Source organism: Mauremys reevesii, linkage group 2 (genome assembly GCF_016161935.1).
Source record: "Mauremys reevesii isolate NIE-2019 linkage group 2, ASM1616193v1, whole genome shotgun sequence".
Classification (NCBI taxonomy): domain Eukaryota; kingdom Metazoa; phylum Chordata; order Testudines; family Geoemydidae; genus Mauremys; species Mauremys reevesii.
Window position 1 is genome coordinate 176,159,520 of NC_052624.1, and position 15,775 is coordinate 176,175,294.

Below are 15,775 nucleotides of genomic sequence, written 5' to 3' on the forward strand. Positions count from 1 at the left end.
TATATAAAGTCTGTATTGTATAAAGTCAGTCAGCCTGCCTAGATATGTGAACAACTCCTTAATTTTTGCGTATCTACAAGCATCTAATATGTATGATATATGCTTCCAAATTGCTGTTTTCTGATTTGCTATTGTTTATGGTAAACAACTAATCACAACTAAACAAATAACACATTTTAAATAAAACTTTCTGCTTCAGGCTGTGGGTCACATCCGGCTCCCACTAAAGTCAATGACAAAAACCCATTGACCTAAATGGGGGCAGGAGTTCACCCGCAGGACTACAGTTGTTGTCTTTTTCGGCTGTTTAATTCGATATAAATTTGAGGGTCAGTCCTTTAAATGTGCACAAGCTATCCCATTGTATTGTCTGGGACTGTTTACAGGAGTGATGTTACTCGCAAGTGTAAATGTTTGAAGGATCGGGCCTCTGTGTGCGTAGTGAATATAAATCCTGTATCTTGTTAGTTTTGAGAGTTAAAAGTACAAGATGGAATAACTCATACAGCACTTACTCTCCGAACCCATAAAAGAGTATTTGTATTATAGTTCTCTTCCTTTACTTTTTTTCAAAATTAAAAAAAAAATTGAAAAATAACTGCAGGCTGTTACATCAGTTATTTACAAATAGTGCCGGTGAGCCAAACCCTAACAAATCTTTATGGTGTGTTATTGTTTTGTCTCTCAGATATTAGGAAAGACAGTAAGAAGGCAGAGTCTATCATGGAAAAGTTCACTAGAGGGTAGATTATGGTGGACGCTTACATGGCCTCACATTGGGTAGTGGTAGGTAGGTAAGGCCAGCCAGAACTGCAGCTCCTGTTCTCCTGAGAGTACACTAGCTACTACCAAGATTCTCCCCACCAGGAACAACTTACCTGAAAGAGGGTGGGGAGTATCCAGAGCTAAGGTTCCATCCCTCCAGTGTGAAAATCAAGAGTTCTGAGTGTACTACACCCTTTCAAAGCACTTCACCAGTACAGCCAGAGAGCTTCAGTGATTCTCCTGCAGCAGTGCAGTTCTGCCTCACCACCAACTATGCGCTGTCCAATGGGACTTGGCCTCCTAAATCACTTAGTTGCTTTTGAAAAATTTACCTCGTATCTAAATGCTATAATCTGAACTCAGGTCTTGATAGATAAGTAAAACCGGAATTGGTTCATATCTTCAGTTACTCTGTTTTTAAGTGTTTGCATAGGAATGTCCAAGTTTACCCGTGTGTGTGTTTTCATATTTGGGGATATTAAATTTAAAAAACAAACTCACTCCCTAAGATGTTATATGCATCTTTAAGATTTACGTACAATGCATGGAAAAGATACTACATCACAGATGTGGAAAAACTGAGATTAACTTCCACAGTAGTATGTCTTATTTAAGATGAGACTGAGGTATAGTTATACCTAGAGCGGAAGTCTTTGAACCTGATTGGGTTCATGCAGTCTTCCTTGGGAAGAGATGTGTGTGCAGATTCCCTGCTCCCTTGTGGAGTACAGGCTCAGCTACCTCTACAACAACATTCCGCACCACCACCTCTTTTCCCACAGAACATGTGGAGGGCTGTTTGCAGGACCATAGATCTGCAGGTGGGGAGGCTGGCCAAGGAAATGGGCGTCTTCCTGCACCTGCACATAAAAATAAATACATCTCAAGGTTGTATTAGTTTCCTACTACTCCCCATCCCTGCTTGTGCACACACATGATGAGGTGTCATGGTACTGATGCCCACTGCAGAAGCCTTGCCACTATGGCTCCATTGGATCCCTTGGTAGGGGTGGGTTGCTGAGAGCACAGCTAGCATGAAGGCACAGGTTCTCTGCACAGAGGCCCTCCTGCTGGTCTATGGGTATGTAGGACAGTTCCGTAGTTGGATAAACCACACACAGCTAATGGAACAATTTCCATCCCTTTGCATTGTCCTTGGGCTTTACCATGGGGAAGCGCTGTTGGGCCTTTTGATTCTACCCACATCAGTATTTATGGAAAAACAAATTTTGTTTGATTTATATTACCATAATCCTTAATGCTGTAATAACAATGTAACATTTTAACAGCACTTGATGTTTTCTAAGATGTGTTAAAATGTTTTATATGTCAGTAATTCACATTAATGCCTTTTTTTTTTTATGTTGTCCATTGGGCTACATGAGTTACTGCAGATAATGTGAACATGTTGTGGTTTACTTATCAACTGCATATCCCATAGCAATGCTTTTATTCCTTTAGTTCTTATTCTGTGTATGTTAATATATCAGTAGCAATTTAGCAAATGTAGGTGCTAGTACAACACACTAAGATTTTACTTGGCAATATTACTGTAATGTCTTGTATGACTTTCACGATATATTTATTTACGTGTGAATGATATATTGCCTGTAAATGTCAATGAGATAATCCAAGAAAGTAGTTAGCATATTAACACCAAGCAGATATTTTCAAGACTTTTTTACAACTTTATTTTATATTTTAATATGATGTATTTTTTTTCTTAAACAGACAAAATTGAAGAAGCACAAAAAGAACTTAATGAAACAGAAGACCAGCAGAAAGGTAAAAAAGCAAAAACCATTTATGGCAAAGCTGATCAAAGCCTTTTGAAGTCTGTGGAAAGTCTCCCTTTGGTTTAGCTGGGCTTAGGGATAAGCCAATAGAATGCATGACTGTAGAGCAAATGCTATGCTAACACCCAGTCATGCTAACAAATACTTGCTTAAATTTAACCACTTGAGTTGTCCCAATGACTTTGACTGCTGAGGTGAATAAAGTTAAGTCTGTACTGACATTTCAGCTCATACTAGGCGTTAATTATTAATAACTATCTTCTGTCCATGATGATCAACCTGTGATTGGTTTATATGGATTATGAGAGGACACTTATCAGTTACTTTAAAATACAGATAACTTCTGACAGATGAAATCTGTGTGGCAGAGACTAGTGGTCATGTAAGGTTGGCTGACAGCAGTAGCATAGGAGATTGGTGCTTTGTGTCATATGTTAAAGGCATTCTTCTCCTCCTTGATAGTGTGTTTGAAGTGTTATCTGAGCTGTTGCAGGTGGTGGACAGCTTGGTGAATCTTTGATGTTGTTGCCTGGAACAGAGTTGCTTATTTTTTTATACGAGTTTCATAATTTTTTTACAGATCATAGTTTCAGACTTTATTGATAGCCCATCTGCAAAATAGAGATTACATTTGCCTACATCATAGAGGTGGTGTTGTATCCTAACTAATGTTTGCAAAGTACAGGTTCAATCAGTGGAAGAAATGAAAACTTTTAGTATGAAGAGAAGCAACCAGAGGGTCTTTTTAGGAAAAGTTGGATGCAAGCTTTTGTTGTTCTGCATCAGGGCCTTGACGTTTCACCAAATATTTGTAAAGGGTGAAGAAAACAAAAATAAAAGATTAAATGATAAAATCATCAGGCTTAAAGCTGTAGTGCTGTATTTGAGTATCCTTTTCAAATTTAGAGACTCTTCCATTTCCACAATTCAGACTTGATACTAAACTAACCACTTCTGGCACATTCTTATTTAGTAGATCCTAGATCCCTGTATATCTTCAAATCAGTTTATAACTGCTTATTTAAGTGATTAAAAACACAATTTTTTTATTGTCAACAGCAACAGCTCAGATAACACTTCGAACACACTATCAAGGAGGAGAAGAATGCCTTTATTGTCAATCTTGCAGTCTAAAAGCAGTACAGCTCTGGGAGAGTAAACTAGGCATAATCAATCAAAATGTTAACTATGTTCAGGGCCATGCATGCAGCCGGCATAGCTGAAATTATGCGCCTGGTTACACCTGTGCAGCCCCACTGAAGGCGATAGGGTTACCAAGGTGTAACTGAGGGTACAATTTGAAGATGATGTGGTTACAGAGGTCCAAGTGATGACATTCGGCCTTCAGAATCTACTATTGGTAGTGACTTCACTTTCAGCTTTTAGACTAAGTTTGTGAGACTGGCAGTTACAGAATTTGATATGGAAATAATTGAGACAATAAGTGGAGAACCATCTGCTACCATTTTTAACAAAGTCTCTTTACAGAGTAGAAATGCACTTTTCCTCTTAGAAAAACTATTATTTATTTTATGTTTTGTCTGTATGTTGTACCTAGGTGAACCACTTGCTAGTATGAGCTAGATTCTGATGGATATCATTTGAAGAAACAATCAAATTCTTAAGGATATTGAAAGATTGAAAAGAATATTTGTATAAAACTGAAAAAGTAATTTAAAATACAGAAGCTTTCATATAATGATGATGAAACAAAGTAAAATATACACACATTCACCTAAAGTATATGTGTTTCTTTCCTTCTTTCAGTTCTTTTGTATCTAAATTACCAAATGGTCTTTTCAGTTTAGAGATTTCTTAGATAAGTGTCTTTCCTATTTAAAATAAATTGGGTAATAAATTCCACAAACTTACAAGCCAACTACTGTTTGGTAATATTGTAATTTACATACCCTGCTTGTAGAGGAAAATGTTTTCATGAGGTGGTTATACATACTGTTTTTTCAGCTGACGGTAATTTGCCAGTGATCAGATTTAGAAATGACTAGAGTGTGTGTGGTGGAAAAGCCACAAAAAGAGTTTGTGCTAAATGCACCTTGTTTTCACTATGTAAAGTAGTCAAAATAAGAAGAAAATTGTAATAGATCTTTTTTATCAAAGACAGGGAGAAAAATGAAGCAGAATAGCAATATTTATAGACAGACTTCTCTACCTATGGACCCTTACATGTTCACAGCATGTCCCCACTCTTCCTATCATCGCTCATTCACTATAGAAAGGTCAGCCCCTGTCTCTGGTTGACCCATAATGCACCCTATTGTCATCTTGTTAAATTTCAAACAAGAACTTTTATGTTTCCTCCCATGTGGCCTTCCTCACTTGGAGGAGCTTCCTGTAACATCAGCAAAACTAACTCATCGTCTTCCTTCAAATCACTTCTTAAAACCTTTCTTTGCCATGAGCTGTACAAAATCCATGATAATGGTTAGGCTGCTGTTGTGCTGAGACCACTGCCTATCAAGCTGACCAATACTGTCTCATTGTTTCCTTGTACTCTGCCGTGGATCTGTCTGTATCCACCTGTTGTCTCTTGTGTTGCGCTTAGATTGTAAGCTCTTGGGATCGGAGACCATATTTCTGTTCTGTTTGTACGGTGCCTATACAATGGGGTCCTAGTACATGACTGAGGCTCCTAGGTATTAAGATAATTTGAATAATATTTAGAATAAAGCTACAACTGGAAAACCAAGACTTTTTAATTTACAAATATCTTGGATCTGATTACATTACATATACATGAGAGAAGAAACAGTTTGACCATTCTTAATTAAAATGAAAAAAAAAAACAATTAATTTATGCAATACACTGAACTCCAGTGTGACTTAGGAAAGAAAGGTTGCTGTTGTAACTGAAGCACAGGACTTTACCAGGTTCTAATAATACAGGTTCGTCACAGTCGTACTGCATCTCCTGGGACAAGTCACTTTACTTCTCAGTCTCCATCTGTAAAATGGAAATAATAGTAATATCTGCCTCATAGGATATTGAGAGCCTCAATTCGTTAATGTTTGGTAAGTGCTTTCAAATCCGTGGATTAAAAGAGCTAAAGTAGTACAAAGTATTGTTGCTAATCACTGGCAAGAAAGCACATGGTGAATACAGATACTGTCAGCATCTCCAAATACCGTTCCAGCCTTACATACTAAGCTTAGCTAACTCTGCAGTGAATGAATTTTGAACATTGAAAAGTAGGCCCTGAAAAGTCAGTGGCTAAAATTCTTAGTGTTCCATTCTTCTTTCACTTCCTTTGTGTGCATTAAGGTATGAATTGGCTCCAACAGCAAAAGTGTGAATTAAGGTGCATTAGAAATGTCTGCATTAGGAATATTTGCATGTCAGGTCTAACATGAGTTGTCTTGAACTCAAGTAGTTCATGTACAACATACTATAGAGTCTGCCTCATTCTGGCAAAGTACCATGTAAAATGTATGTAGTTTGATTTTGCTTTCCCAAAATAAAACATTTTAAAAAGGAAAAGACATCCTACCTTAATGGGGAGGTAGGGAGAAGAACTGATCATATTTCAGTAACTAGTAAGGTGTTCAATAAGGGCTTTAATCTGTGATGTCCTGCAATCCTCAATCTTGTCACCTCTCCTGTTCAGTTCATGTATAAAGTCACTGTGTGAAATCATGGAAAGATACTCAGAGTGCCATTAACAGCAATATCTCTTCGTCACTCATAGACTGTGCAATATGCCCACTGCAGTGCCTGAGGAAAACAGGGACCTAGGATGACAGAGAGAGAACTCAAGATAAAATCTGGAAAGATGGAAGTGATGATAGGCAAATGAAAGGAATTTGATGATCTACCATGATATATAACCTCACCCTCCACAGAGGCTGTTTGTCCTGAGGTTTTAGTACAGTCTTTTTGGACTCCTCACTACTTTTGGATACTCAGTAGCATAGGCATGCGTACCGGGTGTGCCCAGACACGCCCCACAAAAAAAAGTGACTTTGCATTTTAATTTAATCGCATGATACACTCTTTTAGTTTTAAAGTATGGATTGTTATATTATGCAATAAGCGCTGAATTGCGTAATACAGATGTTGTAGAAATGTATGGAAAGCCCGCGTTCACTCGCAGCATGTTTCCCCACTACTGCGGCACCGCATTACCATTGGTCCTCCCCTCCCCCTCCGACTACTATTCTAGAAAATTCTTTGACCTATATAAGCGGCTGCGTCAGGCGTGCCCAGTGCAGTGTCTACAGTGTTTGTAATCTTCGTCACGTGTACTCTACTGAAATAGCATAACAAGCCCATGGCTTTACGTTTTAATTCAATCATATGATATCCCCTTTTAATTTTAAAATATGGATCGGTTTGTTAAGATAAGAAAAGGAGCAGACAAACTGAATTATAATGAATGTGCTGATAGTAGTTCAAATATCTCGGACTCCTCGGTTAAGGACTTACATGAAGATAATGCCGCCACCAGTTCCAGTGCGTGCAATAAACTGAGTAATGACCAACAGAAACAGAATTTGTCTTTGTTCAGGTCAGTATAGTTCCTATTCAAAGCCATCAAACATTCCATCTGATGACCCAGTCTGTGATATTCCAAAAAATAGATTAGAATGATATATCGATTTCCCCCAGTTAAGAAGAGAAAAACATCCACTCATATTGATGACGCTTTTGAGTTCCAGCATCACTTTGATACAAAAGAGGAGTAGGAGAGAATAACTTCATTTTACCCACTCCTAGATTCAGTGATTACCAGCATTGACCAGTGATTTGAACAGAAGACTTGTAAAATTGTGACTGCAATGGGAAAACTGCTGAGCTTAGACTTTGGCAGGGACAATATGAGAATCATTGCCAACAAATTTAAAGTGTCCTTGGATGACTTGGAAGCTGAAGTCGGATTGCCTTGGGGTTATGACGGATCTGTTCCTAAAGGTAGCACTACGAACACCACCAGAGAGTGGCTTGATTGACTAAAGGAGTCAGATTGGTCTTCCATGTTCCAGGCCTTTTACAAATTTATTCAATGCTTTGCAGTCTTACCTGTTACAAGCTGTTCATGTGAAAGAGCCTTTTCAAAACTAGCACATATAAAAAACAAACTAAGAAGTACAATGTCCCAACAGCGCCTCGACTCACTCATGATTTTGTACATTGAACAAGAATTGGCTTAGTCAATTAATTTCAATGATGTGATTGAGGAATTTAAGTCCTTAACACCTGGTGCACGACGTCTCATTCTCTAGGACAGGAAGATGAAGAAACCTTAATCTGTTTTGGTCAATTTGGGTTAGCTCATTATCTGGTTAAAAATAAAGATCATGAAAATTGACTGTATCTTTGTATACCCCTGTTATCACTACAGCAAAAATTTGGTATTTTTGTCTCATTTTTTAAGTTTGTATTTTTAAAGTAAAGTTTAGTTGTTAATTTAAAAAAAAATCAAGTTTAGTTAAGTTTTAGTTTCTTTAGTTTGTTTGATGAATAAAAATAATGTTCTTTATGATTAAGTATTCAATAAATGTTCTCCTTTAAAAAAAAAATCCCTGGGTACACACCCTAATGCAGGGGTAGACAACCTATGGCACGGGTGCCGAAGGCGGCACGCGAGCTGATTTTCAGTGGCACTCACACTGCCCAGGTCCTGGCCACCAGTCCAGGGGGCTCTGCATTTTAATTTATTTTTTAAATGAAGCTTCTTAAACATTTTAAAAACCTTCTTTACTTTACATACAACAATAGTTATATATTATAGACTTATAGAAAGAGACCTTCTAAAAACATTAAAATGTATTACAGGCACGCAAAACCTTAAATTAGAGTGAATAAATGAAGACTCGGCACACCACTTCTGCAAGGTTGCTGACCCCTGCCCTAATGAAATATGCAGCGCACACCTAGGCTGAGTAGTATTAGTCAAAAGTGCCTTCTTTTTATCTTATACTTGCTGGAGACTATGCCCTTGCCTCTGGAAGTGGACCTAGTCACTGTGATCCATTCATTTTGTATTTGTAGGTTAGCTTCACAACCATAAAGAATAGACACATACCTATTTTAAGTGAAAGCTTAAATTCTTCACAAATTGAAGGTTTAATTCCCATTCCACATTCACCATGAAAAGCTCTCATTTGGCAATGTTTTATTTTTTTAAGCCCTGAGTTAACATATTTCTTCTGTCTGCTTGCAGCAGAGCTGCCTAACTTTGAATTTCTAAACGTCTTTAAAGTGCAAACTAAATCATTTGTGTAATTCTGTTGCATGTTTTCTTTGTCTGTTTTCAGAAAGACTTTGTTCCTGTACATAATTATCACATATACAAGTGCCTATTAAGTGATTCTTGGTACATCAGACTACAAGATTTTAAATCTATATGGGATATTTTTCTAAGATATAAGATGTAGCACAAATAGGAGTTGTGGGCTTCACGCAGGAATTATCATTGGTTATGTAGGCTTTCAGACTAGATGATCATAACAGTCTCTTCTGGCATTAAAATCTATGGGTAGGTCCACACTTAGAGTGTCTGTACTCTACCCGCTGCACTATGCCCACCTAGCATGGGTATAAATAGCGGCGTAGACGGTGCGGCACCGATTAGGAAATTAGAACCCCAGGGTATATACCCCATCTAACTCTGTGCATGCCCAAGCCATGCCTCCCATGTCTACAGTGCTGTAGTGGAGTGTCCCACTGCTGGAGCCTTTGCCCACTGCCTCTTCCCTGCCCAGCTGCGTGTGGACACGGCCCGCCTTTCACTGTGGCGGGTAGCTGCACGTACCCTACGTGCGGCCGCAAGTGTAGACAATGCCTATGATTCTGAGTAACTCAAAATGGAGTAAGCAGACTTGTTAGACGTCTGTTTGCTGCTGCTGATAAGAAGTGTGACTTATTGGGGGGGAGGGAGTCTTTTCATTTTCAAAGCTCTTTATAAACTTATTCCTGCTCCCACTGAAATAAAGTAAAAAAAACTCCCATTGACTTCAGTGGGAGTAGAATTAGGCCTTACTCCTCACTCCCTGCCACCTCTGTTGGGTAGCTAATTAAGTCTCAATATTCTCATTTTACAGATGGGAAAGCTGAGAAACAGGAAGGTGGTTAATTTCCCTAGGACACAGGAGGAAGCAGTATTAGAGCTGGGTTTGACTGGGTATACAAACCCCACGCCAGGCAAGAATGGGTTAAATAGCATCTTTGGGTTCAGGCAGCCCCCTCCCGCCACCCTGCGGCACCTGTGAGGCATGCTGCTGTTGGAGCAGGAACCTTAAAAAAGGAAGGTGCTCAGTTGAGAAGGCCCTAGCCTGGGGAAGTAGATAGGCCTCTCGTTCTCAGCTCCCAGAAAAGAACTGAGCAGAGAGCCAAGCAATTTGTGGTTACCTGTGAGCAGAGCAGTAGGATAGATGGCTGGAGGATCCTGGTAGGACAGAAAAGCTGGTGCTGTTCTTTGTCCATTTAGTTTCCTTTTCTTTGTTGCTTTGAGAACTGGGATTTGGGGGTTGATCCTGGGGACGTCTTACCATACTGACTTTTGGTGGTTGCTACAAGGGTCCTTGGGCTAGGACCCAGGATAGAGAGCGGGACTGGGTTCCCCCCACAGCCAAACTGGGACCGGAATGACTATTGGGACTGGGTCAGGGCTGTCGATTTGGTGTGAGATCTTGGAACTTTGGGGTGAAAACCCTGGTTTATCTCAAAGGGGATGAGACCAAAGGTGACCCTGCTGGAGTGCCAAGTCACAAGATAATAAGTGGACCTGGTCAGCAGGACTACAGGGGGAAAAGATATGCAACTTTGCTCCTAGCCACAATGCGGTGCACCAGCTGGTGAATTTGTTTGCCATACTGGGATTTAAACTCAGCTGTTCCTGGCTCCCAAGTCTGCTTGGACCACAAGGCCATGTCTGTACTTCTGTTTCTATTTTGGAGGGAAACCTATTTTTATTTGTTTTGTTTTGTTTTGTTTAGTGGTGCTCTATGAAACAAAGCTGGTATTGTTTTGACAGTTAGGGAGATAAACAGATTTACAATTTTAGAATTAAAATGTCATCCTCTGAAACTGTTATGAGAACTTTATCATTTTATTGTGATGTTAGAGTAATAGTATTTTGACTTTTTGATGATTACAGCCAAGTTTTTGAGTAACAGTTCAACAAAAGAGAGATTCCAGAATGCATCTATCACATTTTTTTGGAAGGGACACTGTACAGGTTAGCATGCCCCAGATGTCCTGAATCAGACCCCACATTAAAAAAAATCTTTCTGATAGTAAACAAGAAATGAATCCTCCAAAACTAAGGCTATGCTGCAGTGTTAAACCTGCAGCAGGGTTTTGTGCCCCACCAACACTGGAGTGAAGATATTTGGTTTGTTGTGATTGCAGATATGCTTGTGTACTTTGTGCTGCTCTGCCAATGTTCCTGTTTACTCAGTCCTTGTGAGCTGGTAAGGTAATGAAATTGAGAAGAATCTAGAGAGAACAGAAAGACTGCATGAGAGGCACTCATGTATCTGAGATCAGAACAAAATCATTCCTTTTAGATGGGTATATATCTAATCAGATGGGTTGCCTGTTGCATCACACTTGAACTGGTGTAAGCAAGCACTGACATTGCAGAATTTTGGACTCTGGGTTCCTGTTAGCTTCCTCAGTCTTGTCTGGACTCAGACATGATTACTGAGTCTTTCTAGAGGTTTCCCTAAATCAGGTTTTTGCTCATTTAGTTAGTCCTCCACCAAATTCCAAGGGGTGTTTTAAAATGGTTGATACAACAGAGTACTTAGATGAAAATATAAGTAATTCTCCTTTTGTGGAAAGATATTGTGACCTGACCTTGCTGAAGATTCGTTATGAGAAACTTCTAAAAAGTTGTGCATATGAGGTAGTATTAACAATCTGCAGCTAGTGAAGAGCCACTTTCAGCAACCCAAAGATCTCAGGGCCGGGAATTTTACAGTAATGCATAAATGCGACATGCCCTGGTGGATGTCATCCTTCTCACCTTCTAACCTTCCATGTTTAACCTCCTGGCTGGTTAAGGCATCATTGGCTGCTAAAGTGTAGTTGAATTAACCTCTTCTCTTCTGTTAAGCCCAAAAAGGAAGAGCTAGTGTTTAAACTTATACAGTTCCATCTGTTAGAGCTAAAATTGTTCCCACTGTCTTCTATCTGATGTATCTTTAAACATTATTGCCATTAAATATGAGCCCTCATCTTTCCCTAATTGCTGCAGGCAATATGGATCTAATTGAGCCCAGCTTTTCAAATGGAAATATGTATCAAAGAACTGAAGAGAAAGGAGCAGGGACTATTTGCTCAGAAACTTGTTCTGGCTGAACATCATTATGTACAGAGGAAGCTTAGATAGAGTGACCAGATGGCCTGATATTCAGGGCTTTTTCTTATATAGGTTCCTGTTACTCCTCACCCTCGTCCTGATTTTTCACACTTACTATCTGGTCACCTTAAGATTAGATAACTTCTTTTTCCTTTTATTTTCTATTTTTCCCTTCCATACTCATGGTTGGGGAAATGTCTGTAGGCAGGATTTCATGAAATCAGGCAATGATTTGCTAACGACCCTTACACTGGCCACTCCTTCTCCTACAAAAAGGCATTTTAAATCTAGTGACCCAGGCAATGAGATGTTATTCTTGCATGCAATACTAAATGGGCACATTTAGCATAAAATGCCTCATTTCATGATTTCAATTCAAAATTTGGCACATTGGAGAGGAAAGAAAAAAACCAGTCTGTAGGGGAAAAAAATCATTTGACTAAAGATTTTGGTGTCAAGATGTTGTTTTGGAGGTTATTTTGATTTTTTGGCTAAAAATATGTACTGAATTGGAATATATTATAGCATGCCTGTTTAACAGTGGATGTTAGAATTGCTCCATTGAGGCTTTGGCATTACATTGGTGGTCAAATATTTATTGATCTTTGGTCCTTAAACTTGATGGACTTTTTGCTTACTTTACACTCACATTGGCACAGTCGACTCATGGAAGTGCTGAATTTTGAGACAGCAGTTTTGGTAAGCTCAAGTCACTTTTCAACATCTCAGTCCTGATCTGTCTCAGACTGTGGGCGGCAGGAATTCTGAACTCCCACTCAGCCTCCCGGGCTATTCCCTAGGTTGCTTTCTCTTTAGGTAGGAGGTAGGGGCTTTTTCGGGGTGAGGGTGGGGGAATTAGGTGTGTTTTTTGTTTCCTCTCTTCATGGTGGTATATGCAAATATATAAGAAATCAGATAACACGGAGAGGAAGAATGAGTTCCTTTCATGGCAAAGCAGCACCAACTGGTCATGTTGGGTTTCTGTTTTCTGTGTCAAGTTTCCAAAGCATCACCTGTGGTGGTCTCTGAGTAGTAAAATCACTCTCTGCAACCATGGCTTCAGCAACTGAACAGCAGGTTTCTGTGGATTTGGGGTATTTGTACCAGGGATGAGGAAATGCTGCTGCAAAATTCTGGGGTGTGAGCTTCCCTGGCTCTGCCATTTCTGTCTCCACTCTCTCCTTGTTAAGTAAGGCATTTTTTGTGGCTAGAGCTCTGCTGGACATGACTTCCTTAAGCCAGACCAAGAAGCTAAATGGGCAATTATCTAGATGAGTTGTTGTAACCCTAAATGGAAGTCTCTTAAGAACATAAGAACATAAGAACGACCGTACCGGGTCAGACCAAAGGTCCGTCTAGCCCAGTATCTGTCTACCGACAGTGGCCAATGCCAGGTGTCCCAGAGGGAGTGAACCTAACAGGCAATGATCAAGTGATCTCTCTCCTGCCATCCATCTCCATCCTCTGACGAACAGAGGCTAGGGACACCATTCTTACCCATCCTGGCTAATAGCCATTTATGGACTTAGCCACCATGAATTTATCCAGTCCCCTTTTAAACATTGTTATAGTCCTAGCCTTCAAAAGGTCACCCTACAAGGGTGACCTTTCTTGGGCCTACTAATTTAATTATGTCCCCACTCCCACCCTGAACTCCTTCTGATAATGTTCTCTAGCTGATATAAGTCATGATATTGAAAGACTTCAGGACAGCATCTTCTTCTCATCTGTATCCAGTCATTTAAGGCAGTGGCTCTCAACCTCTCCTTTCAGGAGTTTGATTTGTCTTGCATACCCCCAAGTTTCATCTCACTTTAAAACTACTTGCTTACAAAATCAGACATAAAAATACAATAGGGTCACAGCACACTATTGCTGAAAAACTGCTGACTTTCTCCTTTTTACCATATAATTATAAAATAAATCCAATTGAAATATAAACATTGTACTTACATTTCAGCATATAGTATATAGAGCAGTATAAACAAGTCATTGTCTGTATGAAATTTTAGTTTGTACTGACTTCGCTAGTGCTTTTTATGTAGCCTGATGTAAAACTAGGCAATTATCTAGATGAGTTGTTATAACCCTGGGAGACCTCTGCATACCCTCAAGGGTATGCGCACTCCTGGTTGAGAACCACTGATTTAAGGCAAAATTTAAAGCAAAATTCACTGTCTTAACTGACCCCTATTTCTGGGATGAGATTGTATCACAGAGGAACTTTCTGATAAGTCCAGGCATTATGCCTTTGGGATCTTCCCTGGCTTATGCTGTGATATTACTGGATTGCTAAGGCTGATCCTATCTCCCCTTGCTGATGAAATATCTCAAATTCATATAAACTGTGAGGAGGAGAAGCCAAGTGGAACACCTTCCTCTTTGCCTGCACATTCTAAAGCTGTCGTACATCTCACTCTCCCTGATTGTTCATCCAAGTTGTACAAATTGTTGATTCCTAGATGAAACATTTGAACTTCCAGTTGTCTTGATTGAGCACTTTTTCTGGTCTAGTTTTGTTATTTCCAATAAATTACTTTCTCCTTTTGGCTTCAGTGTATGTTTAAGTGCTACAGCTATTGTGACTGGGCTGTGACAAGAAGGTTTCAGATCATCTATATCGCTGTCCCTCCAATTATTTTCTCTTTTGTGTCTGCTAAAATGTGAGGTAAAATCGTTCAAGTCAGACTCTGTCCATCCGTAAAATGCCATTAAAATATGAGAAATAACTATTCTTCCTTCCCCTCACTCCCATTTTTCATTTAATTTTAAAACAATCATTCACTAATATTAATTATTAGAATTAAGTTCTTTAAAATGCTGTAGGTCACAATATATATTAAGTACAGAATCCACAATGTTTGGGTCTTCTTAACTACTGGTTATTGAGGTGAAAAACATATCAGTCTAAAAAACTGACAGGCATGGTCATTTCTTGATGAAATGTGTAAGACCTTACTCATTCAAAAAGTACATTTTGCAAAAGACTGGATTTAGCTGTAAGGAGATAAGATTATGATACTAGCAACATTGCGCTGCCTCTAGGATATCTTGTAGAACAGAGAGAAAATTGTCAGTATCACTTTCGACCGCTGTTTACTTTTGTTTCTGTGTTGTCATGGCTAAGAGGCGGTGGGCAGAGTGCATCTAATTGTAATTTGATTGGTGGTGGGAGTTGGGAAAAAGAACAAGGAATAAGAGGCTGCTGAAAATAAAGGAAAAGGGAGAATTCACAGGGAATGTTTTCCTCTGTGTTGCCACTTTCATGGTTAAGTGAGGATCTCATGGGCATATGTTGTGGTCAAGATTTTTGAACAAGATGGAGACCTCTGTTCGGATACTGCAAGTACCCCAGAACATTTTAAACTATTTAGAAGTTCTTCAACTCTATATGTATTGTCCTGGCATATTGGGCTTTCCAACTTTGCAGCAGTAACTTTAAAATATAGAATGGCTGTGGTTTATTTCTAGAGACCCTATATATAGATTTAGAGAGTTTAAGGCCAGAAAGGATTATTAGATCATCTAGTCTGACCTCCTGTCTTTGGCCATTAAATCTCAGTCAGTTAACGTGATTTTTTTAGTGCAGTTTGCATTTGTATGTTTTACATACAGAAAACTTCACAGCCATACTTGATTCTTGTAAATCTGATCTTGTAAATACTTAAAATTGTGCATAACTTTAGATAAATGAGCAGTCTCATCGAAGTCAATGGAACTACTCAGATGCGTGAAGTTATGCACATGCGTAAGTGTTTTGAGGTTCAAAAACTAAAGGCGTGTACAACTTTTATATGTGGACTGCTTTAACTGCACCAGCACAGTTCTAGCACTACAATACACGCACCAACCATGAATGCACCTATACCTTATGGAGTTGCTTATACCTGT

General features: G+C 39.2%; 1 protein-coding gene and 1 long non-coding RNA gene across 12 annotated transcripts in view; one reads left to right on the top strand and one right to left on the bottom strand.

Annotated features, from left to right (window-relative positions):
• HIVEP1 (HIVEP zinc finger 1) overlaps positions 1–15,775 on the top strand; it is a 180,392-nt gene that overhangs the window by 99,960 nt on the left and 64,657 nt on the right. For all 11 annotated transcript variants that reach the window (XM_039522225.1, XM_039522227.1, XM_039522229.1 and 8 more), the window contains one exon: positions 2,497–2,550. In XM_039522225.1, the coding sequence (XP_039378159.1) occupies positions 2,497–2,550 (54 nt within the window). The remainder of the gene's footprint in view (positions 1–2,496; positions 2,551–15,775) is intronic.
• LOC120396954 overlaps positions 5,303–15,775 on the bottom strand; it is a 29,845-nt gene continuing 19,372 nt past the window's right edge. Inside the window, exons 2-3 of the long non-coding RNA XR_005593556.1 lie at positions 6,068–6,308; positions 5,303–5,523 (exon numbers count right to left, since the gene is read on the bottom strand). This is a non-coding gene — a long non-coding RNA (uncharacterized LOC120396954). The remainder of the gene's footprint in view (positions 5,524–6,067; positions 6,309–15,775) is intronic.